Source organism: Protopterus annectens, chromosome 13.part0, assembly GCF_019279795.1.
Source record: "Protopterus annectens isolate FY-2018-M chromosome 13.part0, PAN1.0, whole genome shotgun sequence".
In the NCBI taxonomy this organism is placed as follows: Eukaryota; Metazoa; Chordata; order Ceratodontiformes; family Protopteridae; genus Protopterus; species Protopterus annectens.
The window spans coordinates 822,181,684-822,202,926 of record NC_056747.1 but is presented as its reverse complement, the minus strand read 5'-3'; the positions used below and the strand labels follow the sequence as shown (position 1 = coordinate 822,202,926).

General features: G+C 38.9%; 1 protein-coding gene across 3 annotated transcripts in view; it reads left to right on the top strand.

The window, feature by feature from the left end:
* Window positions 1–21,243, top strand: part of TBX4 (T-box transcription factor 4) — a 448,562-nt gene that overhangs the window by 193,111 nt on the left and 234,208 nt on the right. For 2 of the 3 annotated variants that reach the window (XM_044054540.1, XM_044054541.1), the window contains exon 2: window positions 6,349–6,507. In XM_044054540.1, coding sequence (XP_043910475.1) covers window positions 6,349–6,507 — 159 coding nt within the window. The remainder of the gene's footprint in view (window positions 1–6,348; window positions 6,508–21,243) is intronic. The other variant, XM_044054542.1, reaches the window with a different exon arrangement.

Genomic DNA, 21,243 nt, shown 5'->3' with positions numbered 1-21,243 from the left:
AATTAGAAATGCAATCGAATATCCATTCAGGACAATTTAAAAAAAACGGTGAGATTCTTTGGGAGAACTACAATCCTAACATAGCGATTCTGTACCCTGTACCTCTGCCAATAGTTATAATCCACTTCAGAATGTAGGCACAGCATTTCCAGTACAGAAGCATCTGCAGAATTCCATCTGTGGGTGGCACTGAGGTGCATGGAATGTCTCACTTCTCTGTAATGGACATGCTTTGTTATGCAACATATCATTCTCTGTCAGTAATGGCTCCATTCTCTCCTAAGCATGCTATCTCTGTGAACATAGGCTCATACAGTGAATGCCTTTTGGAGGTCTTGTGGCCATAATGGAGCTGTATAACTGTCAACCTGCATGCACAAGCTGTCATTCTCTGAATCAATACCACACCACACATGACTCTTACTTCCCACTTCCACATACATACTATCCAGAGTGAACCACTGTGTAGGGTTTGGTGGTGAGTGGTGATACTTTGTTCATTTCTGTAGTGTGCACCTGTGACTTATAATGTTGATGGGTTCTATATTTGGTCAACTATGCATGTTATGTACTTTGCAGTACAAAGATACTGTGCATATCACTGACAATGGACATGCTTATCTTCTGGGTTATGCATGCCATGCCATGCCATGTACATGTATGAGCAATTTCTCCATCTAGGCCTCAATCTATGTGATGCTGCAGTCAATTGCTGTAAGTTCAACACTATGTCAAACTGCCACTTTGTGTCTCCTTGCAGTGGCACTAGAATGTACTGCCAGTCATGAACAGAAGCTGTGCCATGTGTCAGTTCTATGGGTACCACGTGTCTGCATGGTAATATACAGTCACAGCCAATGTTGTCAGTACAGCACTTACATGTTATGGGGTGTTTGATAATAGCTAGTAACAGCATCTCTATGTCTGTTCCATTTCAAATATTATCTTGCATTCTGTCTTAACCATTGCATCTGTCTTTGACATGCTACATTGCATGTTTGCTTCCACCATTTGCAGCTATGTTTGTTGTTGTATGTGAGGCAATCATTTAGTTCTTGTATATCTGAATGTAGATGTGATCTGATTATTTGGTGTCTCCAGTCTGAGATTCTTATTCAGCTGAAGTAACATGGCCAACAGCCTGAGGATTCTGCTAAGTAGCCATAGCAACAACTTCAGGATGTGGAGAAGGAGGCTATCCTTGACTTGGATGGCTTGTCACCAAAGTCATGAATGAGGGGAAGATGGTGCACACCACCTACCTTGACCTGACCAAAGCCTTCAATACTATTCCCAATTCAGGTATAATAGATAAACTCTCTGAACCAGGCATCAATCTGTATCTTACCACATGGGTAGCAAACTGGCTCACTGATTGAACCCACCTAGTCAAAATAGGGGAATCCACCTCAAGCAGTAGACTTGTAATGAGCGGTGTACCCTAGGGATCGGTCTTTGGGCCACTGTTGTTTGGGATATACTTTTCTGAGGTGTAGGCCAACACCATTCGGCTATGGCTCACCAAGTTTGCAGATGACTGCAAGCTTAGTGCTGTTATCAATTAACCTAATGATGTGGACATCCTTCAAGAGGATCTCACCCAAACAAATGACTGGTGCCAGAAACATGGCCTCAAACTGAATGCCAAAAAATACATTATCGTCCCACAAATTATCACATTAATAACAAGGTCCTAAGCACACAATCAGCTGTGAGGGAGTTGGGCACCCAGGTTAGTAGCAAACTGACTTTTGATCACCATATTGCCTCCGTTGTATGGAAAGCTTTCTACATGGCCCACCTCATTAGTAAGCATATCTCATCCAGGGACAAGGAGGTCATAACATTCCTATATTCTTCCCTTATAAGACCCATCATTGAGTATAATGACCATTTCAGCATGTATCTTACAAAGCACATGCATCAGCTGGAGAGACCACAGAGGTTCCTCACTAGGAGAATCCAGGGCCTCAAACATCTACCCTACACAGATAGACTAAAGGCCCTGTCCCTCTACGCAGTCTCATACAGACTCAGCAGAGGTAACCTCTGTCTGGCATACAAAGCAATCTCAGACCCCGCATTGATGGGACTGCTGCATATCCGCAAGTCACGCTCCACTCAAGTAACCCACACACGTGACCTCAACCTAGTCTGTGACATCAATAGAACTTGCTGGCGGGACAGATTTGTGTCCCATAGACTCCCCCTTCTGTGGATAGACTCCCTCTCCACGTCAAGCAGAGTAACTCATTAACTCTTTTAACCACAAACTAGATAACTGGATGGGGAACAGAAAATACACCCTTAGGATTCCTCATTTGTCCCTGCTGGACAGTGGCATTGGGTGCTGACTTGTCAGAACATGGGTTAAATTCTTGACTAGGCTTGTAAAGACCTCAGGGACCAGAGCCTAGTAACTTCCTATGATCCTATGATCCTATGACATCATTCCAAGCACTCAAGGGATTCTTTAAGGAGTTATCATCAGTGGCATGGTTGTACTGCATTCTTGACAACAGATGATATCCCAGAACATTCTGGACTTCCCTAGATGGGTGTGCCAGTATATTCCCTTTATTTAGTGGAACCTTAAGCATCAGCCTAAGTCCATATTGTTCTTTATTCCATCCTAGGCAATCAGTACCTCACTTGCAGATGATGCTGGCAACTACCATTGTTACAAAGCCCAACATGGTCACTTTCTTGGCTGTAAATGCCAATGGTGCCTACTCCTGGCAAGGTGAACTGACTACCCTGCATGATGCCTTCCACCAGCTATGCATCGTCCTCCTCCACATTGACCCATGCCTCCTGCAGTATCTGAGGATAGCATGTTGAATTGTTATGATAAAACCCTGCAGGTTGCAGTGGATAAAACTGAGGCATACATGCTTCAGTCATTCAGTTTGTCAATTGCTTATTTTATTGAAGCAGTGATTTGATGACCAGTTTAGTGGAATTACTGTTTCAGTGAAATGTGTCCTAGTGTGTTTATGTGAAGATTATGGTATATTAAGGATTTGAGTTTTGTATTTTTCCTTACTGTTGTGTGATTAGTATATTTAAGTTTACAGGGCTGTGGGAAACTGGGATGGGGTCTATATCACATTATCGAAATTCCAAAATGTCGAACACCATAAGCTCGACCTTGGAATCTCGAAATGTGATATACTCGAATGCTCAGAACAGCAAATTTTTTCCAAGGGAAAAATTCTCTGTTCCGATAATACACACACACACACACACACACACACATACACACACACACACACACACACACACACACACACACACACACACACACACACACACACACAGCACAAGCACACCAAAATACATTATCCACACATACACACTTCACAGAACCCTACACTAAACTGTACATACACTACTAGCTATCCACTTACCTTAACCCAACCATAACCCTAAGGTCCCTAACTAACACACACTCACCTTACCCGCTCCCTAACCCTAAGGTCCCTAACTAACACACACTCACCTTACCCGCTCCCTAACCCTAAGGTCCCTAACTAACGCACACTCACCTTACCCGCTCCCTAACCCTAAGGTCCCTAACTATCGCACACTCACCTTACCCACTCCCTAATCCTAAGGTCCCTAACTATCGCACACTCACCTTACCTGCTCTCTATCCCTAAGGTCCCTAACTATCACACACTCACCTTACCTCGGTCCGTTCGCACACTTACCTTAACCCAGTCCGCCACCTTCACACCACAGTCGAGGAAATAGCGAAGCCGCAGAAATGGCTCACCGAATACTTTCCCTAGGAAAATATTCGGTGTTCTGTAGCTTCGCTATTTCAAGCGTTCGCTGAATTGGGGTCGATATTATAACATTCAAAGTTTTAAGACTTTCGATGTTATAATATAGACTCACCGGGGTGAATAGGGGCTACCCCCCTCCACCCCAGAAAAAACACTATATATTCTCTGATCTGTGGCTTTTAGTTTTTTTGTGTGTTTATCACAATACAGTGTTTTTTATGTTTTAAAATCACAGTACAGTGGGTCAGTATGTGTGTTGCAGGGATGTAGAATTTATATGGTGTTATGTTCAGTGTTACTGAGATTCAGTGCTCCTACTTTGATGCATTAAGTGTCAATTACATATGCAGTCAGTGTAACACCATAGGCCCATATGCGAGAGAAAGAGAACGGTAATCACAATTTACATCTTTATAATGCATGTTTAAGTGCCTTCAGTTCCTGCACCTGTGGCAGCATAACTACTACCTGTCCCACACTGTCATCCTCCACAGTAGATGATGGATCCATGGTGTATAGAAATGGTGCCCTGACTGCAACATAGGTGACCAGTGTTCGATCACAGAGCCTGTACCCTGGGAAGTCAGCTACTGTGTAGGGAGAGAGGCTAACGAGGACTGGTGGTTTTTACAAGTCACCTAAATTGGGATGAGGTGTGATTAAAGCCAAAGACCTATTAGACCAATAATATTAGTGCAGTGAAATGTGCACATTGGAAATTGAGTGGAATGGGGTCATAGAGCCCTCGATAACTGTTAAGATGATACCATAATAGTATACCATAACAGCACACCCTAAGTTCCTGTAGGTCTATATTATAACACCGAAAGTGCATATGTGCGACTAGTAAAAGTCGATACAAAATGCACGAAACCTGAAAATAGTGAACGGCCACATAATTGAATTTTTCCCTAGGGAAAAAACTTACACGGCTGTTCGCTAAAAAAAATAATTTAGCACCATAAACAGGTGGGGGGGCTTCACCCACCAACGTGGGAGGATCTGCCCCCCACACCCCCCTAACTAAATATACCAACTCTGAGATCGCACTATAGGGAAGGAAAGGGCAACTCTGTGAAGTTGGCCAACTATCTCCTTACCCTATGACATATTCATTGAATCGCTTAAATGTGATTCGATGAATATGTGTCGCTGTTTCTGTATTCGCTCAGAAGCATTTTCGTGCTTCTAATATAGACCTATTCCTGTTCGACCACTTCTCTTTGCTTACACCAAGAATTTCCCTGCTTAACCTTGGCAGGAGGGGTGTGAAGCCCTGGTCCAAGGAAGGTGGAGCACATGACTATGGAGATAAAGAAGAAAACTCGAATCAGAGAACAGGTGGGGCGTAACAGTTCCAGAATTAAACAGATTCAAAAATTATGTAACAAATTTCTATCACTAACAAGTGGCACTTGTGTAAGGACTGAGCATTTAATCTAATCAGAACTAGAAAGAACAGATGGGATAAAACATTTTGGTCAGATATAAGGGAGAGTCATTATAAATATCCAGGAATGTTAATTTTTGTATCAGTTTCCAGATGTCACAATACAGCTTTGTCATGCAAACTGCATTGAAAAACAGTGCTAAATGTTATGAAGAAGTAACACCCAAGTAACCAAGACTAAGGAACTCTAATTTATTCCCCTTAAGACTGAAAACAAATGGGAGATGAAACAGGAAGGAGCTGCCTAGATGTCAGGTTGACTGACAAAGGCTGTGGATGACAGACAGTTTAAGGAAAAAAAGTTCATGGATGTACATCTGACATGCACTAGAGCTGGGGGTCACCAATCAGTATTTGACTGAGAGTCAGAGAGAGAGAGAGAGAGAGACAGGGGCCATTAGCATTATATAATGCAGCAACTGTAGCTAGTTTCTGTGCAGACAAATACAAGAACATCAGTAAAGGTAGTTACTGGACAGCAGTGAAAGGGTGGAATCATAATGTCTTTGTATAGCTAATTTAAGCTATTCACTTTCCTGGGGCTACACTTACATAATGATGTCATTAACAGCAGGACAATACCAGTACATCACAGATACTTTATCAGAGCTGTCAAACCCTCAGCTATTTCAACTGATACAAAGTAGATAAAATCCCACTCACTTTCGAGTTATCCGAAATGCTAGCATCATTATGCTGTAGAGGGCAAAATGGTAGTGAAGTGTGTACTGGAATGCAAAGGTTATAGAAATCCATTTCCAGTATCTGGAAGGTATTTTTTGCACTAATGAAATGGTAGATGTAGTTACCTTTGTCATTTTTTTCTTTTTAGCGCAGAGTTACAATGTTGAATTTTCCAGATAAATCAGCAGGCAAGCTCATTGTCTTGTAAAAAGACTATATTGTATAAGATGTACTTCAAGTTCTTTATTTATATTAAAAGTTCTGGTTTCAGCCTAGATTTGTTTATTTTGTTTGCAATGCACTGTCTCCACTCATAATGTCTGTAAGTTGTACTTAAACCAGGCAGGGAATGATTAAACCCTGAAACACAAAACTTTTACTGTGTTAATAAAACAGTCCATGATCATGTCTGTGGTTCTTCAGCAGGAAATGCTCCAGGAAAAAGCCCTGTCTGAGAATGAGGAAGGGTTTATAGCCCAAACAGCTGGACATGTCGATTCTGCAAATGGATCGCCAGTGGTCAGGCTGTCAGGCGGTAGCAGCACCTCACTGGGAAGTCCACAGAACCAAGACACAGATCAGGTAAGATAACCTAATGTTGGGTAGCAGATAAGTGCCATGTAGTACTAACTGAAAATGTATACAAATACAATGGTAAGACTCGAGTATAAGACAAATGTCTCTCTTCTGTAGTTTTACTGTGTTTAATTATTGCATTACATGTGAATAATTAGCGAAGCCTAAAAGCAATCAAGTATATCTGGATGTCTGTGAATGTACAAACATGCCTACTATTTGTGGGTAATTCTAAAGACAAAAATGAGTAACTCAGACAGGCTGAGGGAAATTTTCCTGGTCTGTCCCTATCAGTTGGACAATAGTTTCTTTATTATTAAAACAGCATATACTCTTTTCAGGAGAATAAAATGTTTTAATATAAATGGAGAAATATGTTATAAATAGTGTCAGTAAAATAAAATTTGCTTTTATTTTGTTTGTCAGAAAAGCTCAGTAAATGAACGTCCTACTCCATAGAAGAGATAAAAGGTATTCTGCAGTAAGTTGATGCATCTAATCCCAGGGGCCTACAGATTGTGTTTCAGTTATCTTGGCAATTGTTTCAGTATGATGACCTCAAAATGATATCACAAAAATAAATGTAAGCTACAGTCTTAAACAGATGCTCCCTTCCCCACTTTCCCCACTCCTAACACAAACAGGAGTGCTGGTCTAGCCTCAGAAGTGTCTGTATTCCTGAGAAGAAGTAGAATCTGTAATCTGGAGAATGCTGGCTGCTAGTACATTAAACAGAATATGAGTGGCACCGATACTTTTATTTATTTATTTATTTCATTTTTTTTTTATTCTTACAGATATTCCTTAGTCAGATACATGTATTTCACTGATAAAGTCCAGGCCAGAGACATTTATTTGTTTATTAAATTGGTTGTTTACTATTCTTATAATTTAACTGAACCATGCTCAGCCTTGACCAGCTCTACAAGTGGACAGATATAAAGTAATATAAGTCAAATCATGATTAGTGAAAAAATAAAATAATTTCTTTACAAAATAACTACAAAAAGTAATCATTTCATTTTTATCAAAAGATTCAGTTATAAAGCATTCATTCTTTAATTCTTTCACTCATTTTCTACACTGTTTGTCCTCATCAGGGCCATGGTAAGTGCAAACAGTAAGGTAGGCAAGATTTTCATAGCCACAGCAACAGTCCAAGTCATCTTGGGGGCTTCAAAGACAGTACTGAAAAAGCTGAGAGAGATATAACCCTCCAACATGTCCTGAGTCTGCTTCCCACTGGGGCATGTCTAGCATTCCTTTTGCTGAACGCACCCAGGGGGCATGCTTACAAGGTGCCCAAACCAACTCAGCTGACTGCTCTCAGCACAAAGAAACTGACCATGCTCTAAGATGCTCCTGGGTTGCTAATAGCGGGTTTGTCTTGTTACCATGCAAAGGAATTTCATTTCTGCGACTTGTGTTTATGATCATCTCCTCCCAGTAACTACCCAAACCTAATGGCCATAGGTCAATCTTTTCTGGGGGGGGGGCAGTGTCCTCTGATTTGGAGTTGTCAATGTCCATCCCATTCACTTCTCATTCAGCAACAATTGCTACATTATGAAATGGAGATGACAGGTATATAAGGTTAACAGGATGACATCATCAGCAAGCAACAAAGATGCAGCCGTCACATCCCAAACTGGATGCTGTCCAAACCTTGGCTGTACCTTAATATTCTCTCCACAAAAAAACATAAACAGAAGGGGAGGGAGGCAAGACACAAACATGGTGGGGGAGTCCCACATGTCTCGTGAACATCTTCATTAATGCCAAGAATATAGGGCACACTTGTCACTCCTAACATCTAAGAAACAAATGGCACACAGCAGTGATGCTACAACTCAGTATTGTAGTTTCCACAAAACATTTGTGGGAGCACAATTATATGCCTTTTCCAGGTCCATAAAACAGATGTACGCAGTACTGGCAGACTCTCACAACCCCTCAAATATCTTTGAAAGGCCAAAGACTTGATCTGCTGTTTCATAGCTGTAATAAGCACTGTCCTCCTGAATCAAAGGCTCTGTTATTTATTCACAATGTCTACTTTTCTGCACTCTAGCATATGCTTTCCTAGGGAGACTGAGGGGTATCAGATTTTAGTTAATGGCACACCTTCCTATCCCCTTTTTGAAGATGAGAAGCACTGCCCCAGTTTTTCAGTCTATAGGTACTGTGCCAGTTTTCCATATAATATTATTATGGTGCATTAACCACAACATTCAGAAATGTCTGGCACCTTCAGCACTTCCAGGCAAGATGTCATGCAGTCATGGAGCCTTGTCACAGTGGAACTGAGTAATCACCGCTGTAACAAATTCGACTGAAATGGACCCAGGTCCAGTATCTGCTCCTGACACTACCTCATCAGATGAAGATGTGCCCATTGAATCCAGGAGCTCTTCAAGAATGTTCACAAACATAGTCTGTTACAAAGTTACAAAATTAAAAAATAAACACAGTAAAGAGAATAACATCTGTTTAGTTTAAACTGATAGTGGTATCACAATACACATAATAACTCTATTGTAAGAACCAACAGGGAAAATAGTACTATTGTCAGTAATGAACAGTTGGGATATGTAGACATTGCTTACAGACAAGCAGGCTATATCAGTGAACTCTGAGTAATAATATCACAAACAAGGAATACAGTCCTATTATACTCTATATCATACCCCAAATCATCATTGTAGCTTTTTTTTCCATAATTATTTTCTCCTTCTTCATCTGCTGTACCAGTATTCTGCACAGTTCACAGCACATGCACTAAGCATGTTTGCTGTTTGGCACATGAAGTAGGCATGTTTGTTGTTTGGTGTATGGAGTAAGCATGATTGTTGTTTGGCACATGGAGTAAACATGTTTGTCAATTGGCACTTGGAGTAAGCATGTTTGTTATTTGGCACATGGAGTAAAATGTTTGTTGTTTGGCAAATGGAGTAAACATGTTTATCAATTGCACTTGGAGTAAGCATGTTTGTTATTTGGCACATGGAGTAAAAATGTTTGTTGTTTGGCAAATGGAGTAAACATGTTTGTTAATTGGCACCTGGAGTACTCATGTTTGTTTGGCACATGGTCTGAACATGTTTGTTGTTTGGCACGTGAAGTAAGCATGTTTGTTATTTGTCAGGTGATACTATGGTAGTACATCAATCTTTGCACACAGAATGCCCAGTTATAGCTGGTTCCCGCCCACGATAGTCTCCCTGTGTCTTACATGATAAGATGTTCTGCTACTGAGTAGTGACAGGACTTATGTGAAGTCTGTAATGCTACAGGCAATATACAGTACTGAGAGTATGTATTTTTTATGCATATCTTTTTCTTCTTCTTTTCCCGACCATCCCCTAGTGGTCAACTGGTTCTTTAATCTCCTAACATACTAGCTGCTCAGCCGTAGCACAGTCTAGATTTGATGACTGGAGGGTTGCTATCATGGTGACTTGAATGTGATTTTGTTTGCCCTGACTTCCCTTCTATTGCACTTAGGTAGGATGCATGCTGCCAAAGCAGGACCGGCAATCCTGATGTTACATGTGCCCAGGTTCAGTGCTATCCTTAGCAGAACTTTCATGCTGTCCTGATGGAAGACTGCTGCATTAACCCTGCCCTCCAACAGGTAACACTCAGCAGCGATACCTTGTAGATGGAAGACTGCTGTGTAACCCTGCCCTTCAACAGGTAACACTCAGCAGCGATACCTTGTAGATGGAAGACTGCTGTGTAACCATGCCCTTCAACAGGTAACACTCAGCAGCGATACCTTGTAGATGGAAGACTGCTGTGTTAACTCTGCCCTCCAACAGGTAACACTCAGCAGCGATACCTTGTAGATGGAAGACTGCTGTGTAACCCTGCCCTTCAACAGATAGCACTCATCAGTGACACCTTGTAGATGGAAGACTGCTGTGTAACCATGCCCTTCAACAGATAATACTCAGCAGTGATTCCTTGTAGATGGAAGACTGCTGTGTAACCCTGCCCTCCAACAGGTAACACTCAGCAGCGATACCTTGTAGATGGAAGACTGCTGTGTAACCCTGCCCTTCAACAGGTAACACTCAGCAGTGACACCTTGTAGATGGAAGACTGCTGTGTAACCCTGCCCTTCAACAGATAGCACTCATCAGTGATTCCTTGTAGATGGAAGACTGCTGTGTAACCATGCCCTTCAACAGATAACACTCAGCAGTGATTCCTTGTAGATGGAAGACTGCTGTGTAACCATGCCCTTCAACAGATAACACTCAGCAGTGATTCCTTGTAGATGGAAGACTGCTGCGTAACCCTGCCCTCCAACAGGTAACACTCATCAGTGACACCTTGTAGATGGAAGACCGCTGTGTTAACTCTGCCCTCCAGCAGGTAACACTCAGCAGTGACACCTTGTAGATGGAAGACTGCTGCGTAACCCTGCCCTCCAACAGGTAACACTCATCAGTGACACCTTGTAGATGGAAGACTGCTGTGTAACCCTGCCCTTCAACAGATAACACTCAGCAGTGATTCCTTGTAGATGGAAGACTGCTGTGTAACCCTGCCCTTCAACAGATAACACTCATCAGTGACACCTTGTAGATGGAAGACTGCTGTGTAACCCTGCCCTTCAACAGATAGCACTCATCAGTGACACCTTGTAGATGGAAGACTGCTGTGTAACCATGCCCTTCAACAGATAGCACTCAGCAGTGACACCTTGTAGATGGAAGACTGCTGTGTAACCCTGCCCTCCAACAGGTAACACTCAGCAGTGATACCTTGTAGATGGAAGACTGCTGTGTAACCATGCCCTTCAACAGATAACACTCAGCAGTGACACCTTGTAGATGGAAGACTGCTGTGTAACCCTGCCCTTCAACAGATAGCACTCAGCAGTGACACCTTGTAGATGGAAGACTGCTGTGTAACCATGCCCTTCAACAGATAGCACTCAGCAGTGACACCTTGTAGATGGAAGACTGCTGTGTAACCATGCCCTCCAACAGGTAACACTCAGCAGCGATACCTTGTAGATGGAAGACTGCTGTGTAACCCTGCCCTTCAACAGGTAACACTCAGCAGTGACACCTTGTTGCAAACCCTCTCCCTTCCTTAGGATGGACAAGCCAGCTAAAAAATCAGTCCATGGGCATATAATACACATTCAGTCTGAAACAATAATCATAAGACAGGAGACAAGAAATTATCATTAAGGGATCAGTTAAGCTAAGATGTAAAGACATAGCATCACCAAAAGGGAAAGTAAAATGTATGGAAGAAGAAATTAATTATCCTTATGTACACCATATAGACAGCATAAGTGCTGGGTGTTTGATTAAAGTGGGTAAGTATATCAAATACTGGTCTACATTTATGACTAAGAGATGAAATGGCTGAAGGATAGATTTAAGTGAATGCATCCATTGTATAGCATGTACTAGAGGCATCTTTGAGGAGGAAACATCTGAGTTCTAACTACTTTAAAGGAGGAGTATTCTTTAAAATAGATTGAATAGCAAACAGCGGCCATAAGCTTATTCTAAGCAAAACTCCCATTTATACCACTAGCAACCAACATACAGCAATCAATGTAAATTTGCTGAATGTTGCTCATAAGTTCAATATTTCAAAACAAGCATAGTTACTCAGTGGACAAAATATACTCAGATTTTATCCACTTTAATCCCCAAGTACAAATTTCTAAGTATTCACTACATACATAGTTCACACCTTTCAAAACACTTCTGAAAGGAAAAAAAATACATAAATCCACATCAAAATTCCTAGGCACTAGCAGGAAAAAATAGAAATGTCAAAAGCAGTCCATGCAGATTTATTTCAAAACCCAATAAGAACCAGCCATAAAAGCAACTATGAGTCATCCTACAATTCATTTAGTGATGATATTAAGGTTGTACACCTAAATTCTGGAAGTTCATATAACAAAATAGCATAATTTCAGTCTTTGACAATGAACCTCAAACCACATATTCTAGCCATACCAGAAACCTGGTGAGGACAGCAGGTGTAGAATTATTAGATGTTAACAACGTCTTATCTTCTCTACCAGCAAATCAGAAATCCAGCATGTGGCAGATAGGCTATCCCTGTTAAAGTGTTCTTTGCTAGGAGTAAATATATGTATATTTATCTATAGTTTACATGTATTTGAAATTTGGCAAATCACATAGCTTAATCTACCCCATATTAGCACATTCAGCAAAGACACTGATAATAAATTTCTCATTCAGAGTAACTTGAACATATCTTTGGTCTATTACTCTGATCCTTGTAAAGAATTCCACTTCATGGGGAATTCTCAACTCCTAAACTCACTTTCCACAATAGATGTGGTTGGATGGTACTGCAAACATATAAGAATACTAACCAAGGTACTCAGTCACTTCTTCTTATTGATGACTCACCTGTGCAGACAACCTGGAATCAAATAGTTCCATTCTACATAGTACTCATAAAGCATGTCAAAATAAAAAGGAGTTCCACTCACCATTCTATCTGCAGAGACTTCAGCTTGATCAACCAGACATTCTTAAACCATATTAATATAAAACATGAAGCATAACCTCTGTTCTCCAACATGCTAAGAAGCAGCCTGGATATATATGCTCCTTAATATCCATCAGCAATAGAAGTAATATACTGCCCTGGCTCAGTAAGATAGCAAGGAAACTTATGAAGAACAGAAACTGAATCTGTTAAACTATAAAGCATCAGCCACTACATCAAGCAGTGCATATCAAAACTGTTTTAAAACAGTTACCACTCCAACCTTTTTACATTTTGGAAAGTAATAAATTGTATGACTAGAAAAAACAGTGGACTCTTAAATCATTTCTGTGCAGACTACATCCTAGACAGTGCTAATCTGTTTTGACACCAGTGTTTGACACAGACTAATAAACTTGCTATACCCAACAATAATAACAATACTTCATAATCTGAATTGTGCCAATCTATTCTGTCATTATTATTCAGTATGGACTGATAAATTTGTTATAGCCAACAGCCATAGCAATACCTCATACTTTTGACCCTGATGAAGACCAAAAATAATTGAGAGGTTACAACTGATAAACTTCCACCAACAGGCATCCGACTGATAACACCATATATAGATGATCCACTCACAGTACCAATAAATAGAAGCATACAAGAAAATAGTATATTCCAGAAGAATTTAGAAAGGTAGCAAAATTCTTTCATTTCATAATGGTGGACTTAATTTGAAACCAGAAAATCAAGAGCCAGTCTGTATTATTAATCCCCTGTTTACAATACTAGAAATAGTTGTCCACAACCAGTTAACACACTGCTTGGAAGGACATACTATATTGTAATAAACATTTGTAATAAACATAGCATGATTTCAGAACTGAAATGGCAATTATAAGAACTGATGGACAAAACCAGCACTAATCTTGAAAAATGAATATCCCCAGAGTTATTATCCTCCTTGACCTATCTAAGGCCTTTAACATTGCTGTCAACCCACTGCTTCTGATCCTTAGAGAATCTGAAGGTATCAAGTATTTCTACTTTAAATGGCTTAAATGCTACCCATGTAATTATTCAGTCAAGACACATGAACATTACTCCCCCATACAGTATCATGGTTAGCATACCAAGGTCTCGGTATTCGGGACTGCTGACTTCCACTAAGACTAACAGAATGGGATACCACATCATCATCATCATCAGTACTGCCTTGATTCCCCTTGCAGGTAACTCTACCCTATCCTAATACAGAGCTCACACTGTCCACATGAACTGATAAAAAAAATCACTTTAACTTGGATAAGGAATGCAAATGGCTGAATTGCAGTAAAATCCTTTTAAATAAAGAAAAAAAGTTATGTTCTTTGTAAAATGTTTCAGTTTTATAAAACATTTCAAATCAAATATAACTCATCCTTCTCAGTGCATTGTTTTGGGATTCCTGAGCTCTAGGAAATGCTGACGCCTATAAATATCTGAGAATGCTACCTGGCAACAAGCTCTCATTCCAGTTATACACCAGTAAGGTTTACTTAAGTCTTCATTCATTTAGCTTTCACTTCGTTGTTAAAAAACGCATCAAAACAAGGATAAATAGGCAACCCAAACTAGACTTACCATGGAGACTGGAATTTTTCTTTCTGAACTTGGAAAAAGAAACAATGGAGAATATTTATGTCTGCTAGAAAGGAGTCAAATAAATCAAAACAAAGGAAGAACACCACACCTGGCTAGTTTTTTCTACACCACCCTTCTTCACCCACATTTCCATGAAAGTTTACAACTACAAAGATGTCTACCTAGAACTCATGTTTCATATATTCCACTTGCTGTGAGTATCCTCCTTGGTCTGTGTATCATATTAATATTAATGAATCTTTTGTCATCTCTGTATAATTGAAGTAGTTTTACAATGTATAGCTTAACATATCAAAGTTCTATAGTCTGTAAAAACTGAGTGTTTACATTGTTGTACGCTGCATATTCTTTTAGAATGCATATTACTATGCATTTAAAAATGTTTTATTGGATGTCTATTACAGTTTGGTTGTAAATTGTTTTGGAGCTTTTCTCCCCAGGCCTTCACTGAAAAGGGGTCTTTCATGGCCCAGTTGGACTTCCCCTGTAAAACAAATGAAAATAAATAAATAACACCATAAACTGCCTGTAAGAAAGTAGGAAAAGGGCAGGAGGTGAAGGCAACATGGTAGAACTGATGGCTGATGTAATTAAAGTATATAAATTAGTGGAATTAAATTGATTAGAAATGGAAGTAAAAATTAATCAAATGCATAGTGCAATTTTCAAACACAGTGGAGTCCTAAAGAAATATATTGCCGCGAAAAATAATAATAAGAAAGTTAACAACCTTGTTACTATATTCAAATAATCTTGTGCAATTACAGGAGACAGGCAACGAAATTAAGGAGAGACAGATAAAACAAGAAGCCACACGAGATGTACAACTTCAAAAATGAACAGAATTAGAGGAAAGATCAAGCAGGGAAATTTATGTTTCATCTGTGTGCCATAAATATTAAAGGTACTGAGCTGTAAAGACCTTAGAAGAATGCATACAAGTAGCTGGACTGGAAGTCCAGAGCAAGATATATGTAGAGAGAGAGCCTACAGAGTTTATTCAATATCAGCACGCCCTGGAAGACAACCCAGAACGGTCTTAGTGTACTTTGAGACATACTAATGAAAAGAGATTTTGACAAAACTGTGAAAGAATGGGGTAGCTCTGAAAATAAGGTCTACACATGTTCATGTGGATAATGATTATCCCCTATTGAAAAGACAAAGTAGAAATAAATTCTTTACAGTATTCAAAATGCTGGGAAATGAATTTAAAACTGAGGTTAAAATATTCTGTGATTTTTAAAGTCTGTTTTACCTGAAAAGTATAAAAGCCTCCTGGGAGGCAGACCAGGACTTGGAAATTTTACAGAAAAGAGATGAAAAGGCTTTTACAATGGAGACTGGAGTAGAAAACGTGGAATGATCATCTATAAATCTTGAGGCATGACAGAGTCTTCTGGAAAGATGGCTGGTGAAAACATTTCCCCTGTTTCAAAGGACAATGATGGCAAAGCAGAGAAAAGTTGCATATGCCACCGTTTGCTGGAAATCCATTAAAAGCATTATAATGACAAAATGAATGTAAGTTCAGTAATAAATAGAGTTAAATGTTTATTAAGAAAATTAAAAAGGGAACACATTAATATTGGGCAACGTGTTGTTTAGGTATTATTTAGTTAGAATAGTGGAAATGAGAAAGAAAATAACTGTAAGAAGGCAGAATAGATGTGAAAATGACCAAAGCTAACTTAAAGCAAAATATACATAGAAAAAATAAAGAGCAAATTATTAGTTGTTTCCATGTATCGAATGTGGGTAGTTTTATGTTACGTTTTGAAATGATTTCGTTTAGATTGATTAGACAGGGAAAACATTTTTCTTTCTCTTTTCACTGTGTATTTTCATACAACTTTATAAGTACGACATAATAGCCAGCGTGTGAGTATAGAAATAAAACCAAAGCAGCAGCTCATTCTTAAGGAGGGGGAAAATAACGATACGGATATAGAAAAGTGGTAACAGCCACTTCTGAGATGCTTAGAGAAATTGATGTAGTTAACGTTTATTAGGTAAATAGAAAGTCAATTAAAAGTCAAACAGACTATAGAATAAGGACAGAAAGATAGCACATAACTAGAGTGGATCTTATTTTACAAACAAAAATTGCTGGATAAAAAAGCTAGATCACTTTGACAATTAAATGTTAAGGGCATTTGTGACAAAGTCGCAAGGTGCTATCGTGAAGTGGGTGAATAATGAACAAATACATAAAAGGCATTCTGGAGCAGTTTCTGTCCAGTTCTGTGGGGGGAAATACTTTCAGTTTAGAGTTAAGGCTTGGAATAATGACATAATGCATGCAACTGTATATAGTGAGAGGTAATGGCTTTTATGTAGAGGATTATGTTTGGTTCGCCAATCAGGACCCACTTATTATGTGCTCCAGATATGGATGCCAAGAAATTCACCTCAAGAGAGAAGCTCAAGAGGTTAATCTTGACATCCCTGTCAAGAAATCTTAATTGAAGGTTATGATCAGTAAACCAATCATAATTCTTTTTAGGGCATGGAGCCATACAATGTAAGGCTACATTTTCTTCAGAAAAAAAAAAGAAACAGTTTGCATTATGTACAGAAGAATTTAAATAATGCACAAACTTTTTCAACCTTGCCCAAGATCAAGTGTGTGTGTGTGTGTGTGTGTGTGTGTGTGTGTGTGTGTGTGTGTGTGTGTGTGTGTGTGTGTGCGTGTGTGTGTTTCACTTTGTAATTAGCAGCAAAAGAAATTCATTATATCCTAGCAGAACACATACTATTTGTGATTTCCCAAATGCCTTTCATTACGGTATGGAGGAAGCTACACTGCCTCATCAGCTTCAACACTTCTGATATCTAAACTTACTGCTGAATTCAAATAAGAGTTATCCTTGCAAGGATTTGGAACTTCAACATCAGAAGTTATGCCAACAACTTGGATATCACTGCTATCACTAGAAAAAACACCCCAGTCCTCAAAATCCCTCCCATGCACTGAACTGACAGCATTAATGGAACCTCTTAGATGACATCAAAGGTTAGAAGGCATTCCACAGAGAATTACATTGAGGCAGAGCATCACACAGTGAAAAAAGGGTAAATGATTGCAAACCATGAAGTGAGTGTGCAAAACTACACAATGAGACTTACAATAATAAAACAACCATGAAGGTAAGAATAGCTACAAATCACTTTAATGGAAATAGTTGACAAAATGACAGGGAGCTTGCATGGAAAAATGAATGGAAAGGAAAAATATAAATAGATGAAGAGAAGGGGTTATATAAGACAACAGGGAGTCCTCTGATACGTGGATATTCTTTACAAAGAGTAGGAATGACTAGTTTAAAGACACTAACATGGAATGTAAATGGGTTAGTTGATGACAGAAAACAATGGAAGGTACTGACATATCTGAGTAAATGTGATGCTCAAATTCTAATGTTATAAGAGGCACATACATAAACAGCACATATCATAGATAAAATATGGTATTATCAGCATCTGGTAATGGAGGGTTGCAGAGAAGGGGTGAAGTAACAGTGATAGGAAACTGCATCTTCTCAAGGAAAGGAGAAAAGATAAACATGGACATTACATAATGATTAGAGGATATTGGATGGGGCAGCATATTACATTCGTATATATTTATTTACCACCAAAAGTGACTTTTGTTGAAATAAAATACATGTGAGGGGACGCTATCAGTCACCAGCAGGGATTATTTTTAATGGCAGGTGATTGGAATACAATCTGTGAAGAGGGAGATGTCTCAGGGGGAATGAGAAGTGAAAGGTACAAAAGAGGAGAGATATTTAAGGAAATATCTAAGTGTTTTTGGTATAGAGGATATTACCAAGTCAGGAAAAGACAACTAAGGAATTTACCTTTAATGCTCCCAAATATAATGAATGGGCGTGATTGGACAAGTGGTATATCACCGAGTACTATCTGCATTTAATTCAGGGACTTGTTATACATTCATTGCTATTATCAGATCATGCCCCAGTCATAGTAACAATAAAAGAACTAGAAAAAACCCATAAAGTAGCTAGGCTCTGACATTTTTACACATATCTACTGAAAAAAGTTGCTTTCATGAATTGGCACAAACAGATTGCAAGATGTAATAATGAAATTATTGGGAAGGAGGAAAATTTAGCAAAGAAATGGGATGAGCAGAAAATGCTTATAAGATACTGGGTTACCATAAAGATTAAAGGAATATCAGTGGAGGAACAATGAAAAATACATTGAGGGATTAAACAAAATAAAATGAATTCAGTCTAAAAATATTAGAATATAGGATGTAAAAGAAGTACATCTTGCTAGACACTCAGCTGAGGATCATGAGGAGAAATGAAATGAAGATAGGATGGCAGCACTGGAGAGAGAGAGAGAGAGAGAGAGAGAGAGAGACAGCTCTTTGACCACAACATGAGCACTACTAAATTATTAGCTCAAGGGTTAGGACAGAAAAAACAGATACATCATTGTGTGTTTAAGGGATTCGGTAACAAGAGAAGTAAGCAGATATGGAGGAGGCATACTGAAGAACTGTTATGAGAAATCATATATAACAGAAGAAAAGGATGGCATGAACAAAATGAAAATAATGCATTATTTCAACTCTTTAAGAGTGCTAGTGACTGGAGAAGAAGGGAAGGCAAGTTAATGTTGTTGTTGTGTCTTTCGGCTTTTCCCAGTTAGGGGTCGCCACAGCAGAACTCCAGTCCGCTAATGATTGGCAGTAGATTTTTTACATGCCAAGTTGCCAGCCCTGATGCACAACCTTCAATGAAGGTACACCCATTCACGCATGTCTCCACACAGAAGAAGCTCTAGCTGAGAATCGAACAGGACAACGTCTTACTGTGAGGCAACAAGAGATAAATGGAGAAATAAAAGAGGCGCTAACAAGACAAGCAATGGGGAAATTCTGGGTACTCATGGGATTCCAGAAGAAGTTTGTTGGCTATTGGAGGACAGGGTGATATAATGTGGTATAGACTTTTTAATGAAGTAAGAACCAGAGGGATAATATCTTACTAATGGAAGATGGTAATTATAACAGTGGTACTATCCACAATTATGGATTTAGACCAATATGGTTTTATTGAAAGTTGACAAACATTTGATAATATACATGAGGTACTGATGGAATTTTAAAGGTATGCAATACCCTTACATTAATAGATCTAGACACATAAAAATCATTTGATAGAGTTAGACATTCTTATGGAATACAGCAGCTTTTAGACATCAGCAGAGTTGGATAGAGCTAGTGTATCAAGTATATGAGAGGGTAGAGGCATTGGTAAACTGAGATGGAATTTTATCAAGAGTATTTAGTTAGTATAGAGGTAGAAGACAGGGTTGCCCACTTTCTTGACTGCTATTTGCATTGTATTTAGAATCATCGGAAAGGAAGATTAGGCACTGTAATATACAAGGTATGGGGAGCAAAAAAGAAATTACCTTATTTACGATTGACATCATCCTGTATTTTATTAAACTAGAACAATACCTTCTTGATCTTTTGAAGTCTTAAAAAGATATCAGCATTTAGCTGGGTCTAAAATTAATGAAGGGACCACATGACAAAAAACTAAATCATGGGAATTTAGGTTATTTTCACAGAAGCGTCAGAATAAATATTTATATACTTCAAATAGAATACAGAAAATCATTTCTACAGCAAGACACAAATGTTGGAGATAGTGGAGGTTAACTGCTATAGATAAACTAGGCAAAAAAAAAAACCTCCTTAAATTATTTAGTAGATCCAAAACATCTCACCTCAAAGTTATCTATACCTCAACATATCAAATGGCTCATGGCTTCCTTTTCTTATAGGGACAGTACTGCATGAAATATTTAGTAATATTGACTGAAAAGGATGTGCTGCAGGTAGCAAATAATGTGTGGAATGACACAATGGAAATGATCATTTCAAAAACTGAGAAAATGGAATATGTTGACAATGGGCAAAGATGATAAAATACAGACCATTAATACTGTTATGTAGGCCAGACCTATTTTTGCAAAAGGAAAAGACTGATATGAGAAAAAATAAAGGGTTACATCATTTTTGAGAATAATTAAAAGTCGAAGTTCAAATACAAAAAAAAAATATTACCTTCTGGTACAAGGAGGCTTGGGTCTTCTGTAACTAAAGGAGTGTTACAACGCCACACAAACAAGATTATCATATTTGCTTCAAGATAACAGCTATAATGCAAAATGGGAAGAAATGGCATATAGACAAATGGCCAGTAATGAATCTGAATCAATAACGCTTTTGAAAACAAATTAGGAAAAAATGTCACACGGGAAATATACATGTGTGATACCATGAGAAGGGTGTTAGAAAGGAAAGGTGTTAACAACTGGAAGATGGAAATAATTCCAATTGCATTGGCAGAGAAGAGGACATAGAGAAACAGAAAGGGGCAGGCAACATGAGAGTGGTTAAAACAAGATAAAGAAGCGTGATGTTGGAAACAGATGATGGAAGGAAAAGAAATACGTTGGAAAGTTGCCAAAAATTTACTCCACTTAACACAAAATGGCAGTTTACCCATTTATAAGATTAATTTCAGAGATGAAGCAAAA